This window comes from Protobothrops mucrosquamatus, unplaced genomic scaffold (genome assembly GCF_001527695.2).
Source record: "Protobothrops mucrosquamatus isolate PMUCROS unplaced genomic scaffold, P.Mucros_1.0 scaffold480, whole genome shotgun sequence".
In the NCBI taxonomy this organism is placed as follows: domain Eukaryota; kingdom Metazoa; phylum Chordata; class Lepidosauria; order Squamata; family Viperidae; genus Protobothrops; species Protobothrops mucrosquamatus.
The window spans coordinates 27598-46314 of record NW_015386800.1 but is presented as its reverse complement, the minus strand read 5'-3'; the positions used below and the strand labels follow the sequence as shown (position 1 = coordinate 46314).

Sequence of the window (18717 nt, the reverse complement as noted above, 5' to 3'; positions counted from 1 at the left end):
TGATTTTCCATTTACCATTTAATTCCAGGAGAAGATAAGATTCTTCGTTTATGGCATCCAAACATCAACACCAAGCCAGTGGGGAAATTGATGGGACATTTATTTAGTATCACAGAGATTGTCACCAATGAAAAGGATCAACACATTATCAGTCTTTCTACTGCAAAGGTATGGTATTACCTTTGACTTAGTGAAAACTATATTCTCTGCCAAAAGTGACTTTTTTCTGTTATGAATTATAAAATACTATTTTCTGTTTATAGGTTCCAGATCTGAAATAGATGCAGTATAATTCCATTTTCCTGTTCATCAAAGTACATATTATGTATTTGTACAGCATCATTTATTTCTATGGGTCATACTTTTAAACTAAAAGACAAGATGCTGACAATATTAAGAGGATGCTACAAATGTCTCAAATCTAAGAAAAAATCCTCTAATCTTTTATCAAAATGTTTAACAGGCATAACAAAGTTTTCTAAGATATCTAAAACATGATTTTTAGATTTTTTAATTGCATCTTTATTATTTTTTGAAATAACTCAAGATCATGAACAAACCTAATAATCCTTCCTCCAATAAAGGAGAATATTTGTAGCTCAGGGTTGAAATCAGGAGTCCTTGCATTTATTAATTTATTGCATTTGGCAAGGGGAAATCTTGAATAATTTAAAAAAGGTTAACTCTAAAAAGACCTTTGGTTACAAGGCTGAGCAAATGCACAAACTATGGAAATTATGATTAAAATATGCATAAGGTTAAAAATTCTATTTCTATTTCTATTTTTAAATAGTTGCTATCCTAAGTTATTTTCATTTCAGTGTTCTTTTTGGGGAAAAAATACATTTGCTATACTTGTTTTACACTCCATATTCAAGCTTATAAGATATCAATGGCTGCCAATTTAAGTATGTTTAGATTCAACCTCTTCATTTTTAGCACAGGCACTCTATGTATTTTTGTACAGTAATTCCCAGCATCAAGTCAGAATAACCAATTATCAGGGAAGCTTGGAGTGGTAATTAAGCTATATCTGTAGGGTCTTACATTGCCTCTTCCTGCTTTAGTGGCAATTTGGACTATATTTTATTGAGAACATTTGGTATAATGATTTCAGAAATTATCGGAGCAAATAATGAACGTTTTTTTGCCCTTAGCAAAACCACATAGTTGTAGGACTTAAACAATAATGTGATTTTCTTTTTCCACATCTCACTAGTTCCCGTGAGCCAGGAACTCATGCTTTGTTTTGAATACCTCCGCTGCCTAAGAAAAATCTTATAGACATTGGCACTTACGTCTAAGTTAATATGCAAAGGGATTGCTATGTCAAAAGACTTAAAATGATTCAGTTATAAATAAATAAATCTAGATAATTTGACAGAAATAGGCAGTACTTTTTCTTCCATTCAATCATGTCCAAGTCTCAGAGACTGTCTGGATAAGTCCCTGCAGTTTTCTTGGCAAGGCTTTTTTCAGAAGTGGTTTACCATTGCCTACTTCCTAGGACTGAGAGAGAGTGACTGGCCCAAGATAACCCAGCTGACTTTGTATCTAAGGCAGGACTAGAACTCATGGAGTTCTGGTTTCTAGCCTGGTGCCTTAACCACTGTACCAAACTCACTCGTTGTTTATAACCTCACATAAAATGATAAAGACTTAGCTATATACTAATGTATTTTATGATACTTCTTTGAGTGTGGCTTTTATAAGTAAAAAGCTCTTTTGCCTTATATCCCACGCACTGCATTTAACTCCGATGCGCTCACCTACGGCAGCATGTATAGTGGATTCTCTTTGCAGATTCTGATAGGGCCCCAGGGCAAATTCTGTTTTTTTCAGAACTCAAAGAGTGACTTCTGTTGCTGTGAATACTGCAGAGGTTCCATAGGGCAGTTTACTATAGTCACCTCCAAATGTTCCATACAAATCTACTTGAACCTCCCAACTATCCTTGTATCTGAATTCACACAATCATGCATAGGTGCAGTTAGAAAGAGAGTCTGGCACTGTGCATCTGGCACTGTTCATTTCCCAGCAGTGCTCACAGCAACCTTGGTTAAAATTATTCATATTTGAAAACTGACACTTGAAATCTTTATCCCAAAGTGAGGACAGAAAGCCAAGTAGAAGGTAGAACAATTGCCTTTGTCAAATGTTTGTCTATGTAAATATACTGTAACATGCTGCAGAACAAAATGCTACTTTATGAAATAGTAAGGCCTTTGGAATCAGTCTGTCATTCAATAATAGAAAATAAAAGTCTTCAAATCAGGCTATGCTTAACTGTTTCAAGATAAGCCAAGATTGGCTAGGTGCTATTCCTGCTGTCTATAATAGTGTGCCAAATGCTGCCCCAAAGCCCTCCTCTCCTTAATTTCAAAAGAACTGAGTCAAAATTCAAAATAATATACATTATACTTCAGAGAGAATTCCATTGAAGGCTAATGTAGACCCTACTGTTAACTCACTAACCACAGTTTGTGTTTACAGGTGATATTGAATGCTGGGCCTTAAGGCCTTAATTTAAAAGGAGGGCAGCTTTCCATTTAGAAAAACGAAGAATATTATAGTCTTGTTTTGCTTTGTTTCAATTTACAGAAATATAGCTTAAAGTGATTTAAAAAGCAATAAGTTACTAACTTTGATTTAACATTGTTTAAGTTGATTCAAATTGCTTAATCTATTTCATGCAAATACTCATTCTGGGTATAAAGTATAATGCATAAAAGAAAGTTTTTAAGTCATGTGTACTCTGAAACCAAGCTTCAAGTTTCCAAATGTTCTGTTGTGTTTTATTCCATGAGATAAAGTTAAATTATTATTTCTAAATAGGAAAACAGACATCTTTCTTTCCCTATCTTAACTGATAGAAGGCATTGAGATGTTCAGAAAATAATTCTCTCCTCTCCTAATTTGTGTGCTGTTCAATCCCAGAAGGCTCTAGACCAGGGGTAGGCAACCTCGGCTCTTTTATGACTCATGGACTTCAACTCCCAGAATTCCTGAGTCAGCTGTGCTGACTCAGGAATTCTGGGAGTTGAAGTCCATGAGTCATAAAAGAGCCGAGGTTGCCTACCTCTGCTCTAGACTGCCTCCTTGCTACCCCGCTGTCAGTTAAAGCACCCTCTTCCTATGCCAGATGGAATAAGTGGGTCAAAAGCTTTCCCAAAGCCCAGGAGGACATAGTTAACTGAATCTTTGTAGAAAGAGAGTTTCAAAGTGTGGTCAACTCCTTCCAAGGTCCTGTCAGATGGCAGATCTGGAAAAAGCTGACTCTGAAATGTGTTTGAATGTTAGTAGCTTGGGTTGGTAGTTGGGCTGTTGGTATGGGCTCCGAGCTTGGCAGTTTGGTTGCAAATGTTGCATCACAATTCAAGGAGACACCGTCGGTGCACTTTGAATTGGGTTCGTCTGTCAGAACGCTGGCCCTTAAATACCTTTTTATGTGATGCAAATTGGCATGAATGTTATTTGTTCAGATATTTCTGAGTCATAGTCTGATTTCAGACTGTTTGATTGGCTGGTTGTTGTTGCTGGGCCATAGTCTTTGGTGTTAAGTACCATCTGTGTGAAGCAAATTAGCATTGGTGTTGTTTGCTCAGATGCTTCTGAGTCATGGTCTGGTTTCAGATTGTTTGTTTTGGCTGGCTGTAGTTATTGAGACGTGGTCCGATTTCTTGTGAAGGGTTATGATTTTTGTTGCTGCGTGGTGGGGTGCCTGTTTGTTCATTTTTAAATGCTACTTTCGTGATCTGACTAGAGCTGACTCTACTCAATCTGGTTTGATGTGCAGAAAAATATGTAAGAAGGTAGTCCCTCACATAATCAGAGCTGAGCTTTGTAGGGCTGACCAGACTAAAATCAATGGCATGCAAAATGTTTTCCATATTAGATTCCAATATGAATTTCATTATCTCAACCCTGCTTTCTAGTTCTGGGGAAAAAGTGCCATAAACAGGTAGGTTGTGGCAGATGTGCTAATACTAAGAAGCTACACCAGTAATAGGCAGCCGTCTGGCTCCCAGTATAAGCTCAGAATATAAACAGATTAACTCTTTATCAAAGAGCCCCCAGAACATTAGCAATTTAATAAATTGCATATGATCTTTAGACAGCCTTTTCAAATAAAAGTGTTTTTAAGCCAGACATTTCACAAGGATATAAAGTATTAAAGCATAGCTGTAAATATCATAAAACATTTTAAGAACTACAGTCCTATCAAAATATAATCACAGTTACTCAGGGGATGGAAATATCTTTATGTCTTCTATTACCTATTAATTTGCTGCTGGCTTACACAGTGCCCTATGAGAAGTGTTTATTACACTTCATGAATACAGTGATCAGCCTGGGTTTTAGACTGAAGACCAGGTATGGATATTTGGCAAGTTCAGTGATGATACAGTAACTTCTTGTCACAATTAGTCATCATTATGGAACTTTGTTTTGTCTGCTGTACTGTCTCCTTGTCAAATTGTGCCAAAATTCAAGTATAATGAGATATTAAACTTCTAAGACAGTTACTGCTTCTGAATAAAAGGAATTCATTTTCTTAGGAATCAATCTGATTACACCCAGGTAGTCTTTTTCTGATTTACATTTTCACATATATGAAAAAAGTGCAAAATAACATTGGTTTTTAGTCAGTCCAAGGTACCATTAAATCAGAAAGGCATTATTTATATTCTTAGGAAGCTTTGGCAATCACAACCCCATCTGGAAAAAGGAGACCTGCCTTTTGCCATATATAGGCTAGATACTTTCAGACTGGAATATTGTAATGTCTACCTGAGTGTGGATCACCAGTTTGCTGCTATCAAAACAAAACTAGCAATCTGAATTTTAGTTGTACAAAAATAGTAATCTATGTTGGGTTTGTTGCTTTCACCTTTCTCTGAATATCCCTTCTCAGTGTTACTGAGCTTACACAGCCATTAGCCAACAGGAAAATAAAAATATTGAGCAGGATTTCTCCTCTCTCCCAGGGATTCAGTTTACAATGATTGGAAACAGACTAATTTTTCTATTCCTCTCAGTGACCTTGTTAACTAGTTGTTAATGATTAGCTTCTCACAACATTTTAGGTCTCCACTTTTACTAATCCATAGCTCTGCTCTCTTCCGTACAAGTGGAGAATGGTGATCCTGATCAGTCAATCTTTATTGTAGTCTCAGATCAGTACAAAAAAAATCCCTGATCCATGTGTCTTGTCAAGTTGTGTCTGATGCTGTTCTGTCTGCAGTGCCTTAATGGCAGGGGGCTTGGATCCTTCTCTAATACAAAAGGAGTCAATATGCCTATGGTTAATGCTCAACTTATACTCTGGACATCGAGTTTGGTGATGAAAATTAATTGAATTTGGGCTGATCATTTTCACAGAATCGTGAGAAGAAAATAAGGTATGTTCTAATGTGTGTAATAGAATAGCAGAATATAAATATAATAAATAAAGCAAACAATAGGAAGAACATTAATATGCATATCCCATTCTTTTATTCTGTTTTGTATATTGTATCAGGGAAGTACAAGGAAATACAACATATTTTAATCATTTTGTTGTGGCACTTAATTACCGCACATATTTCTTGTCATTTCTTCAGATTTTCAGAGTGTGGGATATCCAGACTCTTTCATTGATGCAAGTGTTCCATGATGTTCAAGGAGCAAACAGAGAGTCACAAATTTTTGCTATGGCATTTGATAATAACCATGGAATACTTATTGCAGGTAGGTATGAGAAAAATATATGGCTATTGATTATAAACAGGCATGCCGATATGCTGGATCAGAACCAACAATACCTTTCTGATAATGGAAGATAATATTTTAAGCTAAAGATCAGTTTCTCCATCTGTTCTGCAGTCTTGAGAACTAACTCTTCCCCCTCCCCAAATATTCTTCAAAACATTTGTAAGCCCTTCAAAGCAGTATTGTTCAAGGAAATAATGGTAGAAAAACTAATTTGCATGATGGAAGTCATAAAGTAATAACACTTTTTAGAAATCTATTACATAAGTAAGCATAGACTATTGTGCACAGTTTGAGTCATCATGCTTCAATTGTATTATTGGACATGAGGCATTAAAGAGTTATCAAGATATTTAACAGAAGCCTGGGTGACTTTGCTATGAAGAAAGCAACATAGGAGAATTTGAAATGAGAAAAAAACATGTAAAGGGGACATTGAATGTATAAACATACCTATTCTGAGTAGGGAATTCATAAGAGGTATTTTAGTCTGGCTCCAAAACATTGAAGTATACATGCTGTAGACATTCCTGTGGACATCTAGTACATAAACAAGCAAGGCAACATGAAGACTATTGTGCCTTTACTTTGCAGATGTGGTAATGGTGTATCCTACATTCTCTCTTTATCTGGCAGTCCACATAACAGAAAAACATCATTTCCTGGATGACCAGCTCAGCTAGGTCAATGACTCATGAATGTAGCCAACAGTGCTTGTATCCCAAGCTATGATTCTCTATGCCTAAACTTGCATGCAGAGACAGAATTTCCACTTTTTGTATCCTGAAATATCTGCATGCAAGGCTGAGCTCTGCAGAGATTTATTGCCCAATCTGGTGTGAAACCTGACAATGTCATCCCATTCTCATAAAAAGATTTCTCCCGCACCATTTACCTTCCTGCTAATCTGAGACCTTTCAGAAATCCACAGAGATTCAACTACTGTATCGTCGTCACATTCTGTTGCATTAGCTGAACATGAGATATTTTCTCTGCAGTTTGCATGCCACAAGATTTCCCTTTTTAGCACTAAAGGCTTTGTTTTTTTGATTTGTAAAATAGAAAAAAAGGAAGTAGAACTATGGCCTCCAGCCTGTCAAATATTCCCTATCCTTGCTATAGACAAATAAAAAATCATCTCTAATTTTCTCTTGTATAAATTTTAAGGGTTAGATTTTTGAACATGTGCATGAAACAAGTTTTTGGAAGAGTAAATGCAATACTACAATGCACAAAAAACTATTGATAATTTAATTTGATCAGACATATAATATCTTCAGGCTACATACAGTAGCAAGCATATGCAATGTGCTTCCTTGAAGTCAGTCTTTCATCCAAAAGTTGAAATGGAAACTTAAGTATTTTCTAGATTTAATGCAATTCTGTAATACCCAGGATCGTCCGTCATCGATATTTATCCTCTCACTCGGATGATACAAGATACTAAGCAAGTCCCCCAGACCCATGAAAGGAGCATCAATGTGCTGGTTTACAACAAAGTTTTTCACCAAGTTCTTAGTATCTGTTCTGAGTCTATTGTAAAGGTGAGTATAAATCTTATGAGCCTTAAGGTTGTAAAACAAAAGAATTTTTTTTTCTGTTTGGACAAATACATTAACTAGGGTATTCTTATCACACTCACATGCAATTTTAAAAGCTATTTTGGAACTTGTCTTTCCCAGAGATGGATGAGGTGGGATGAATAAATTACTTCATTTCTTTCATTTGGGGAAAACAGCTGAACTTCCAGCTCAAATGAATTACTGATTTTTTTCTATTAAATCAAGGAGAAATTGGAATACTGTACTTTCAGTATTCCTTTCTCAAACTCAATCAATTCTTATCATTCTTCTATCTTAATATTTAATATATACATTTTAAAAAAGTAATACCTGTTTGGGTTATTTTTGGAACCCCTTGTAGGTAGTTTACTGAATTGCATATAATCTGTTATTTTTAGGTCTGGGAATTGGAAACAGGACAGCTAATATACCAGATTGAAGATGCCCATGGGCCAGGAGTTGAGTTGACATGTGCAGCGGTTGATAAAAATGGATTTCATCTTGCTACTGGAGCATGTGATGGTAAAGTAATGAAATTTTAAGATAATTTGCTGTATTTTTCAAAGAGCCACAAAGCTAGTTAAATAAATTGTGCTTTCTGTACTCCATAGTTTTATAATAAAGATCAGCTGAGAATTCTTTTGGTCTTATAACATTGTCTATGCACCATGTACAGTAATGGCAAATAACCCTTAATAAAACATTGGAGAATAGACTTTTCACATAATCAGTATTGTTCTACATGTATTTCATATAGGAAAGTGCAAACTTTGTAGTCAGTAGCATACAGCTATTAGTTACTTCTATGAAGAGTGATATTCTTTCTGCTTTATTACACATATAGGAACTGTGAAAGTATGGGATTTTGGAAGTGGGCAGGTACTTAAAATTTTGCCCTTAGACAAGGAAATCACGGTCAATGAACATTGGCTGATGCAGATGGTGTACCTGAAAGCCAGTGAGAGTAAGCATGTGATCCTAGTCTTGGAATACAGTGGGAGGATCAAAATTGTTCAGGTTTGAGTTTTGATTGTTACATTTTCTATTTCATTTGCTTCACTGTTCTCAATTTCAAAAGTCAGGGAACCCAGTCTCTCTTAACTATGGCTTTCCACATTTGTTAGGACTTCAACTCCCTACACCCAGGTTTGCTATTATGCTAGTTGTAATCCCAACATAGCAAGAAAGTCCCAAGTGAGAGAATCTCTGTAGGGCTCAGCTACCAGCATTGTGAAATACTTCCTCTCAAGTATTTACATCTTGATATTCCAAAAACATTTGTGCAGAATTACCTTAGATATATTGCTTTAATATATCAAAGATTAAGTCCCCTTTCAAGCAATTAGAGTATCATTAAATTTCCATACATATTTTACATATTTATTCTGTTTATCTTTATTGATTATATCCTGTTTATGACTTCTAGTTCTAATCCTCTTAATCCCATCAAGATTTTTCTGATTTCTTTTACAGGTAATCCTTGGTAAATGATCATTCACTCAGCGACCAGTAGCACTGAACAAGGAGCCTTATATGATTCATGTTCATGTGATCATGATTTAGGCATTTGGCAGCTTGTGGACAATTATGAAAATTGCAGCATCCTAGAATAACACAATCACCATTTGTGACCTTCTCTGTCGACTTCAAACAGGCAAAGTCAATAGGGAAGCCGATAAGAGGTTGCAAATGACAGCCACTGCTAGAAATACTTTGAAACCTCCTCCCAGAGGGGAGCAACAGAAACAGACCATGATGTGGGTGTGTGGGGTAGCAACAAGGTCTTGGTCCTAATTACCACAGTTAACCAAGAACTCCTATACTTATGTATATGTTCCTTTAAAACTATATAGATGCCAACTATCCTCATCAACTTATAAATAATCATATACAATACGTTCTAAGCTAATAAGTCATTAAATGCTAGCACAAAACCTCTAAACTGGCTTCTAAATGGCCTGGGTTAAAAAAAAAAATCTTTAAGCTTCTATCAGATGCCACTTCACGCTTGCCTTTTGCTATTGCTCAGTGCCAGGCTGCCATGAACTCTAGGGGGCCTGGATGGGAGGGGGGAGGATTCCAGGAAAATGAAAAGTTCACACTAGCTCCCTGAAACACGGTTTCAAGGTAGACCGGCTGAGAACAGAATACAGCTGCATACCAACCCACATTTGAAGCAACCCTTCTGAAAACATCTTTGAATTTGAATTTGGGCATTGGGGGGGCAGCATGGGGAGATACCTAAGGTAAGGGAGGTTAGACTTGGGGATTTTGGCATGCAAATTTCAGTTCTGGCTTTGCACTATTGTATTGCACTTGACCTCTAGGAAACTATACTTTTCTCAGCAAATGGAATTAAGGATCATTCTTAAGGCTTAAGCTGAGGCAGGTCTGACAGCTCCCTTTTAAACTACAACAATTCAGTCTTAAATTGCTGAAACCTCAGGAGAAAAATAAACCTTCCACTTTCTTGGTGCAGATATACCATGTTGGAGCCTCTGAAATAATGTATCAAGAAAATGCTCAACTATTTTCAGTCTCTAATGATTTATTTAATAAGGGCATGTTAAATGTATTTAATCCCCATGTGGCTACATATTAAATAAGAATGCAAAATGTTTCTTAAGCATTACGATCAATATTTTTATTGAAAATTATCTTTTTAATCATCTGATTTAAGCTTTTTAGAAGAGACTCTAGAAACATGTTTTTCACCAGATGCTAACTTCAGTCATTTGTCTTGAAGACATTATGTTAGAGTTGATTTAATTAATTAAGCCTCAAAAGCTTGTTGAGCTCAGAACTGCCTCTTGGATTGCATCCCCTTACATTTCTAACCAATGCTGCATTCAGTTTTTGACATACTGCTTGCTGATGACTATTTGTGCTGACCAGAAACTAGAAGCCTTTGTGAATGATAGCAATGTGTTGTGCAGCCCTCTATCTCAGTTTTAAAACTATCAAAGTATTCTACATAAATGATTATTTTGAAGTGAGTCCATCTTTCCAAAGGTAAATCTGTATGAAATGTCCAGATCTGGATGTCAACCAGAGGTAAAATTGTTCATAGCCTTAACTGCTAATATTGGACAAATGTTCTAACATAAATATGTTTGGTGTATACAATATGCAAAGTAACATACAAAGCTAGAAATTTTGCCAGGTTGATTATCGGTTAATCTTCTTCAATTCTTTGTTCTCCTAGGCTAATCAAGGTGAAAATTACATGTCCATAACTTGGGAACTTCCTGAAGCTGTGTCATTTGCTTTACAAGGCTATCCACTCATTTTCCTTAAACTGTCTCCCAATGTCAAAAAAAATAATGGTTTTTTTCCAGACATTGAACTATTGCTTGATACAGATCTCACAAACTCAAATGCTGAGGTGAGGAACAATTGTATTTCCAGATATGTTTTAGAAAACATGAAGAAAGAGAAAATAATTCTAAGAAAGTTATTTGTATTTGAGGTCCACAGCAAAAGTAAGCAGTCAAAAAGTTAATTTTTGCTTTCTATAAGCTCATCTGGATATGGACAAAAATTGTTGGAAGGAATTGTGAAGCTCTTGATTGCCTTTCTCTATGTGTTGTTTGCCTTTGATTGTCTATCTGTTCTAGTCAGGTATTCTTTCCCAATCTATGTCCATCACATACTTTGGCATTGCAAAATCAAGATGGTTCAGTATTCTAGGAATTTCAATCCCAACATTCCAAAGCACTGATTGGGGAACTCTATCCTGCTATAGATGGATATAATATAGATAAAAGTGGTTAGAATTGTCAGTCTACTACATGTTTTCTCCATCTCTGGGTGAATGTGTGATTACTTCTTGTATTATGTGCTACAAGCTTTTGTATAATTAATCTAAGATTTAAAAATGCATTCCAATTGTATTGAATCTCGAACATTCTTAGGAAATGAACAACTACTCTAGCAAGTCTAGTTTAACAGTATGGCACTTTTGTTGATTGACCACCATGTTAAGTCAATACCTTGTTGTTGAAGAACTTGCCTGTTTTTAAGTTTTCCATCCTTATCCAAAATGTCTTTATAAGTAACAAGTTTGTCATAGTTAATTAAATTTGGGTAAGCAAACGCTTCCATTGTTGAAAGCCACTCAGGTATTTTTGTGTAAATTTTGTGTTTAATTCTCTCCCATTCTGGAAGCAATACGTCCTTATGGCGTGGTTTTGAAAATATTTATGAACTTTGTTTTTCTCATACCATAAGAACGCATGCCAACCCAGTTGCAGATCATGCCCCTCTAAGTAAAGAAGTTGTTTATTTCTCAATGTAATCCATTCTTTAAGCCAAAGCAGAATAGCTGCTTGGTAATAGAGTATCCAATCCGGAAGTCCAAAACCCCCTCTGTCTTTGGTTTCTTGTAACAATTTGGTTTTAATTCGTGCTTTCTTTCCTTGCCATATAAATGTCAATATTGTTGCATTTAAATCATCAAAAAATTTCTTGCCCAGTTTGACAGGGGCCGTTTGAAATAAAAAGAGTAGCTTCGGTAAGATGTTCATCTTTACAGTCGCTATTCTTCCTAACAATGGCAGTTGAAGATTTTTCCACTTTTCCAAATCTACTTTTATTTGTTTCAGTAGTCTTTCATAATTATCTTCTTTTAATGTTGTACATTTTGATGTTAAGTAGATACCTAAATATTTAACTTTTTGGGCTATTTGAAGATTTGTCTTTTTTGCAAGTTGGGTTTTCTGTTTGTCTGTTAGGTTTTTTGTTAATACCTTAGTCTTTTCCTTATTTATTTTCAGGCCGGCTACAAATTCCTCTATTTTCTGCAGAAGTTTAGTAACTGTTTCCAAGGGCTCCTCCAAAATAAAAACCAAAACATCTGCAAAAGCCTGTAATTTATATTTCTGTTCTTTTATTTCCAGTCCTTTGATTTCCATATCTTGCCTAATATTTCTAGCCAGCACTTCCAATTTGAGAATAAATAACAAGGGAGATAGTGGGCATCCCTGTCTTGTGCCTTTTTTGATATCAAAGCCGTCTATATAGTCTCCATTTAGAAGTATCCTTTCTGTTTGTTTTGTAAATTGCTTGAATTGCAATTATGAAGTTTTTGCCAAAGTCCATTTCTGTCAACTGTTGAAACATAAATTGCCAATTTAAGTTATCAAAGGCATTTTGTGCATCAAGAAATATGAGTGCCATCTGTTTCCCTGGGTGGTTTTCATAGTATTCCAAAACATTTAAAATAATCCTTAGGTTATTCTTTATCTGTCTTTTAGGCAAAAAGCCATTTTGGTCTGTATGGATAAATTCAGTCAAGAATTTCTTCTTTCTTTCTGCCATTATTGAAATAAAGATTTTATAATCCACATTGATATTGGTCTGTAGTTTTTGATTTGTGTGAGATCAGTATCTTCTTTAGGTATCAAGGTGATGTTGGCTTCAGTCCACGAGTTTGGTATTTTTGTTTCTGAGAAAATTTCATTGCACAATTCCTTCAAAATCGGACTTACTATTTCTTGTAGAGCTACATAGAATTCTGCAGGGAGCCTGTCGGGCCCCAGAGTCTTATCCTTCTTTTGTCTTTTTATTGCCTCTGTGATCTCCATCATTGTTATCTTCTCGTTTAAGATGTGTCGCATATTCTCGTTTAAGATATGTCGCATATAAAAGGCTCACTTTTATAGTACATAAGAGAGAGAAGGCCTTCCACATTCCCAAGCTAATCGCACCCTCTAGGAACTGGCTTTTGAGTCTTGCTCTATTTGAAATAGTGATGAAGAGGTAAAGAAGGGCAATTTCAGTCTCTTAAATTGTTAAGTGTCTGGGTATGTTTGTTTTAAAAATATCCAGTACAATCAGTTGCTATGGGTTGTTCTGTAATTAACAGGTAGTTGTAACAGCACTAATAATAATACATTTCATTCAATAACAGCTCCTCAATTTAATTATAAATCTTTTATGTATTTTTCAGCTACCTCCTAGGATTGAAGTAAAGTGCTTTGATTTGTTAAAAGTAGAAGGTTACAGTTTGTTAGCTACTGCAAGTGCAAATGGTTCTATCATCATGTGGGATTTTGAAGCTGCCACAGCCAGACACATGTAAGTAAAACACTTTATCATATAATGGATGTGGAGAGGTAGTGTTAATATCCAGTTATCTAAGATAAATGCTGTTTTAGTGTTCAGTCTCAAAACAGTTCCCAATGTGAGAAAAGGAGAAATAAAAGTATTAAGCTAGGAATAAGCTACAGTACTGAAACCCAGAGATAAATCTGAAGATTGTTGATTTGATTGTTGGTAAATCCCCTTATTATAGGCACTCCATTTCACTAACCATATGTAGACAGATATCCTGTTCATAATGATATGCTTACTTGAGTCATGGATGAAGCTATGGTGTCATCCAGTCAACATAAACTAATCAATGGTCTAGACAAAACAGTCCAGGGTTGATTTGGGTTAAGCTCTCTTTCCCAAATCAACCATATTTTGAGAAGAGCAAAGGAACATTTACAGATTTGTTTTTTCATTCTGCTTCTGGCTTGGAAACAAACTAAACTAATCCCACAAAAGAGGACTGATCTAGCAACTCCCTCTAGCTTATTGATTTACTTTTAATCCTAGCCCCTCATGAGCATATGGGGCAAGAATGAAAAAGAAGCAGAAAAAGGAGATAAATTTTTTCCAACACTCTCTCTCTCTCTGCTGCTGCTGCTGCTGCTGCTCTTGACTGGGCCACCATAGATTTTTTTTTTTCTACAATCCAATGTGACAGGAATCTATAGCTTCCCAAAGAGACTTTCAAATGTGGCTTTTCCCTCTGTGACTGGGACAACCATGGAAGCATCCAGGGTTGAGTCATTTCCCTGGGATAATCAGCCATTTTGTGTCAACCCAGCCTCACTATACATGACCTGTCCTTCAAGACTGGAGCCAGGAGAAGTTCTCCAGCTCTCTCTTCCCAGTGTGAGTGGTTAAAAAATGCAGTCAGAAATGACGCTCTCAATTATTATCTCCTGTGCATAACCTGAGTCACAGACAAATGGCACTGAATGGGTGAGATGCACAGAGGAGGGAACTTTGGCTCAGTAAAGGGCAGTGTGGTTCAGCAACCTATTTGCCTCCATCCAGGCTTAGTTTACTGGGCAGAGCCAACATGCCAACTCTTGTTCTTGCTTGTTCAGAAGGGAGAAATAAATTCTAGGCTGTTGGTTAGTTTTGCTGCAGTATAAGATATAGCTATGTTTCCCATCTCCAAGAGTTTCAGTGGAATTGTTCCCTTCAGCATATTTTAAAACTCTGCACTAAAGGCAGAAGAAATAACTTTGACTTTCTGGACCCTATTTAGATGCACTTCAAAACCATTTGTCCTGGAACTACGGTACCTGTAAATAACTTCTTTGCTGCTTCATTCTTCTCTGCTTCAAGGAATATTTATACAAAGAATGGATCCCAGACAATACCATGCCCTTATTTTTCCCAGCAGTTTTGCTTTTAATTTTCATGGTGAAAGTCTCTTGGAAATGCTAATTGAGATTGCTTTCCTCCTACTAAAGTGGATGAATAATTCTTATCCCCTGGCTAAGAAAGCAAAGCTTCTAAAGAGAGAATAGATTGATAGGCCCCCCAAGCAAATGTTCTCTTTTGAAAACCAGTCCCAAAAGAGAGTTGAGTGTGTGAGTGTGTTTTTAAGTCAGAAGAGCTCATTCTTACAATTATGGGATTTTAAGCAGCATTAAAAAAAGTATCCCAAGCACAAGCAAGATTGCTGCAGAAGTAGGTATTTGTAGTTTAGGCAGATTGTATTGAGTTCACTGAAGGTCTATGTATTATTGAAAAGCTAAATTTGGAGATTTAGTAGTATAAAGCATTAATTCACTTAGTTTTAACTGGAAATTTTCAGCCCCGGGGGAATCCTACAATGACAGTCTATGAATTTTTGAGATGAGACAGTTATTTGTCTAATCTCAGCCATTTGTCTGAAATGGTATAGGGTTTCCTGCCTGAGCAGGGGGTTGGACTAGATGACCTCCAAGATCCCTTCCAACATTATTATTATTATTATTATTATTGTTGTTGTTGTTGTTGTCGTCATCATCATCATCATCATCATCATCATCATCATCATTTTGAAACTGTAACTGAAACCAGCTTACAAAGTCTTTAAAATGTATAATTATTCTGGCCATACTTTGAGGGAGGAAAGATGTACTATTTAACAATATATCTAACAAATGTGGAAAAAACTACAGGCAAAGTATCTTCATTTTCAGATTCAAAGCTCAACGTGCTATTCACTCAGATAGATCCAAATTACTTAAAATCAACTGGTTACTATTCCTGTATCGAGATACTGTGTCACAGAGGTAAGTCAGTTCTTTATGAAATACTATACATTATCTTAGCTGGGCAGAGAAGCTATACTACTTTTTCTTTCTATAAAGTAGGGGAAAATCTACATTTGAATAGTCACATTCTGTTAAATTCCTAGTTATCTGAAGTTGTTTTGTAGTCATAAGAGATTGTAGACATCTCTAGATTCCTTTGTTTCTTGAGCATTGCTTCTTGTAGAATAGAATAGAGCTGGAAGGGACCTTGGAGTCCTAGTGGACGATCACTTGACTATGAGCCAGCAATATGGAGCAGCAGCCAAAAAAGCTAATACAATCCTGGGTTGTATAAACAGAGGAATAGAATTAAGATCACACGAAGTATTAGTATAAAACCCTTTATAAAACCCTAGTAAGACCACATCTGGAATACTGCAGCCAATTTTAATCACCATATCAGAAAAAAGATGTTGAGAGTTTGGAAAAAATTCAGAAAACAACTAAGATGATCAAAGACCTGGAACTAAAACATACAAAGAACGGCTGCGGGACTTGGGTTTGGCTAGTCTAAAGAAAAGAAGAAATAGGGAAAACATGATAGCAGTGTCCCAGTATTTGAGGGGCTGCCACAAAGAAGAAGGGGCCAAATTATTCTCCAAAGCACCAGAGGACAGGACAAGAAACAGGCAGCACACAAAGCCACGCCCCCTCCGGGGCATGGAAAAATTTCTCTCCATATAACCGGTCCCTGGTGCCCAAAAGGTTGGGGACCTCTGGCCTACATGATCAAATCACTCTAACAAACTTCTTACATACGGTATTTGTCAGTTATTCTTGTGTTCTATTCACATTCATTCAGCATCCATTAATACTTGCTTTATCACCCACACATCTTTGACTACATTTCAATTTACTTTTGTTCCTCCTAACTTACCCAATTTTCAATTCCATGTTACAAAGTGGGCAGAAATATATTCTTATAAACATTTTTTTCTTTTTAAAAAAACATTCAGTTTGTTAAAAAAAACCAGACACATATTCCCTATAACTTTTCTACCACCATTTCCATGCCTTAAAATTTCTCCATCCATTTTCCTATGTTTAGGAAACACAACACTCTACTAAGTACACAAACTGATTTATTGGCCCCATTTTTTCAAATGTCTACTTAACTTGCAAGTAGCTCATTCCATTTTCTCTCTCAGACAAAATTATCTTGGTCTTTGATGCATTAATTTTCAGATCTATATCCCTTTGGCATCATATAATCTGCCTAACATTCATTGCAAATAATTTCTCAGGCTTTTAACCAACAACATGGTACCATATGTATATAAAAACATATGGATGTTCATCTCTGTGACGAACACAGTTCTAAAGTGCAATAATCATTCTTTATACAATTATGCATCGATCTCTTAAACAGTGAAAGGGACAACACATCTCTATCTTATTCCCCATTCGGTATTGAACCATTCTCTTAAGTATACAATAAATCACAATATAAAATCAATTTTATTTTTCATGTTCGCTCTTTCCTCAATTATTAGCTAAAGAACAAAAGCAGTCTGCACATCCAATGACAGACAGGAACCTGCACCACAAATCTCAGCTTTTGTTCACTTGTTGTACCCTTTCTGTCAGAAATCTATCACGTTTGCTATTTAATTTACAGCCCAGATACATGCATCTGAGATTGTCACTGGTATTACTCAAATTCTGAATGATGAAAATAGTGACTTCAATTCCTCTTTCACATAAATAGCAAAATGCTATTTATACTGATTTTTACATTTTTTTTAGAAACTCACAGTTTTGACCTTAGAACAAGCCTTTGTGGTAGGTTTATTGGGAAAAAAACAACAAAAAAGCAAAACAAAGTACAATGATTAATACATTCTTAAGAATATTCTCAGTATTTTCAGACACTGACCCTTCTGGATTTTATTTTCCTGCTGGATTTTATTTTCCATGCAGGCATACAAGTGAATGTTCCACCTTTTCAGACGCACATTGGGAGGATATTCCTACACAGGAAGTAGNCTCGCGCAAAAGCGGCGTAACATGGGAGCGACGAGTCCCTCCCAACACCGCCCGCGCGGCCGCATTTTGAACTAGCTGGAGCCTCCGGGTGCTCCTCAAGGGGAGCCCCATGTAGAGAGCATTGCAGTAGTCCAGGCGGGAAGTGACAAGGGCATGAGTGACCGTGCGTAAGGCGTCCCGGTCCAGAAAAGGCCGCAACCGGTGAATCAGGCGAACCTGATAAAACGCTCCCCTGGTCACGGCCGCCAACTGGTCATCCAGTGTCAGCCGCGAATCCAGGAGAACACCCAAGTTGCGGACCCGATCCGAGGGGGCCAAAGTTTCACCCCCTATAGTCAGCGATGGAATCAGTTGACTATGCCGAGGCGCTGGTAGCCACAGCCACTCGGTCTTGGACGGGTTGAGCCTGAGTCTGTTCCTCCCCATCCAGACCCTCACGGCCTCCAGGCACCGGGCCATCACGTCAAGGGCATCGTTGGGATGGCCCGGGGTGGATATGTACAGCTGAGTGTCATCAGCGTACTGATGGAAATCCACCCCGAAGCCACGAATGATCTCCCCCAGCGGCTTCACATAAATATTGAACAGAAGTGGAGAGAGGACCGACCCCTGTGGGACCCCGCAAGTTAGGGGCCTTGGGGTCAACCTCTGTCCCCCTGCCAATACAGACTGCGTGCGGTCGGTGAGGAAGGAGGAGAACCACCGCATCACGGTGCCCCCCACTCCCAACCCACCCAACCGCCGCAGCATGATACCGTGGTCCACAGTATCAAAAGCCGCTGAGAGGTCCAAAAGAACTAGGACAGAGGAATAGCCCCTGTCCCGGGCCCTCCAGAGATCATTAACCAACGTTACCAATGCCGTTTCCGTGCTGTAACCCGGCCTGAAGCCCGACTGGAGAGGGTCTAGATAGACTGTTTCCTCCAGGTGCCGAGGAAACTGCTGTGCAACCACACTCTCAACAACCTTCGCCACGAAGCGAAGGTTGGAGACTGGACGATAGTTGGCCAATACATCTGGGTTCAGGGAAGGCTTCTTAAGGAGGGGCCTCA

The 18717-nt window shown here is 37.2% G+C and overlaps 1 protein-coding gene across 1 annotated transcript in view; it reads left to right on the top strand.

Moving 5' to 3' along the window:
- Positions 1-18717, top strand: part of WDR64 (WD repeat domain 64) — a 47695-nt gene that overhangs the window by 13805 nt on the left and 15173 nt on the right. Inside the window, exons 10-17 of the mRNA XM_029284271.1 lie at positions 29-168; positions 5604-5730; positions 7147-7295; positions 7712-7835; positions 8158-8330; positions 10519-10698; positions 13264-13391; positions 15566-15658. Of these exons, the coding sequence (XP_029140104.1) occupies positions 29-168; positions 5604-5730; positions 7147-7295; positions 7712-7835; positions 8158-8330; positions 10519-10698; positions 13264-13391; positions 15566-15658 (1114 nt within the window). The remainder of the gene's footprint in view (positions 1-28; positions 169-5603; positions 5731-7146; positions 7296-7711; positions 7836-8157; positions 8331-10518; positions 10699-13263; positions 13392-15565; positions 15659-18717) is intronic.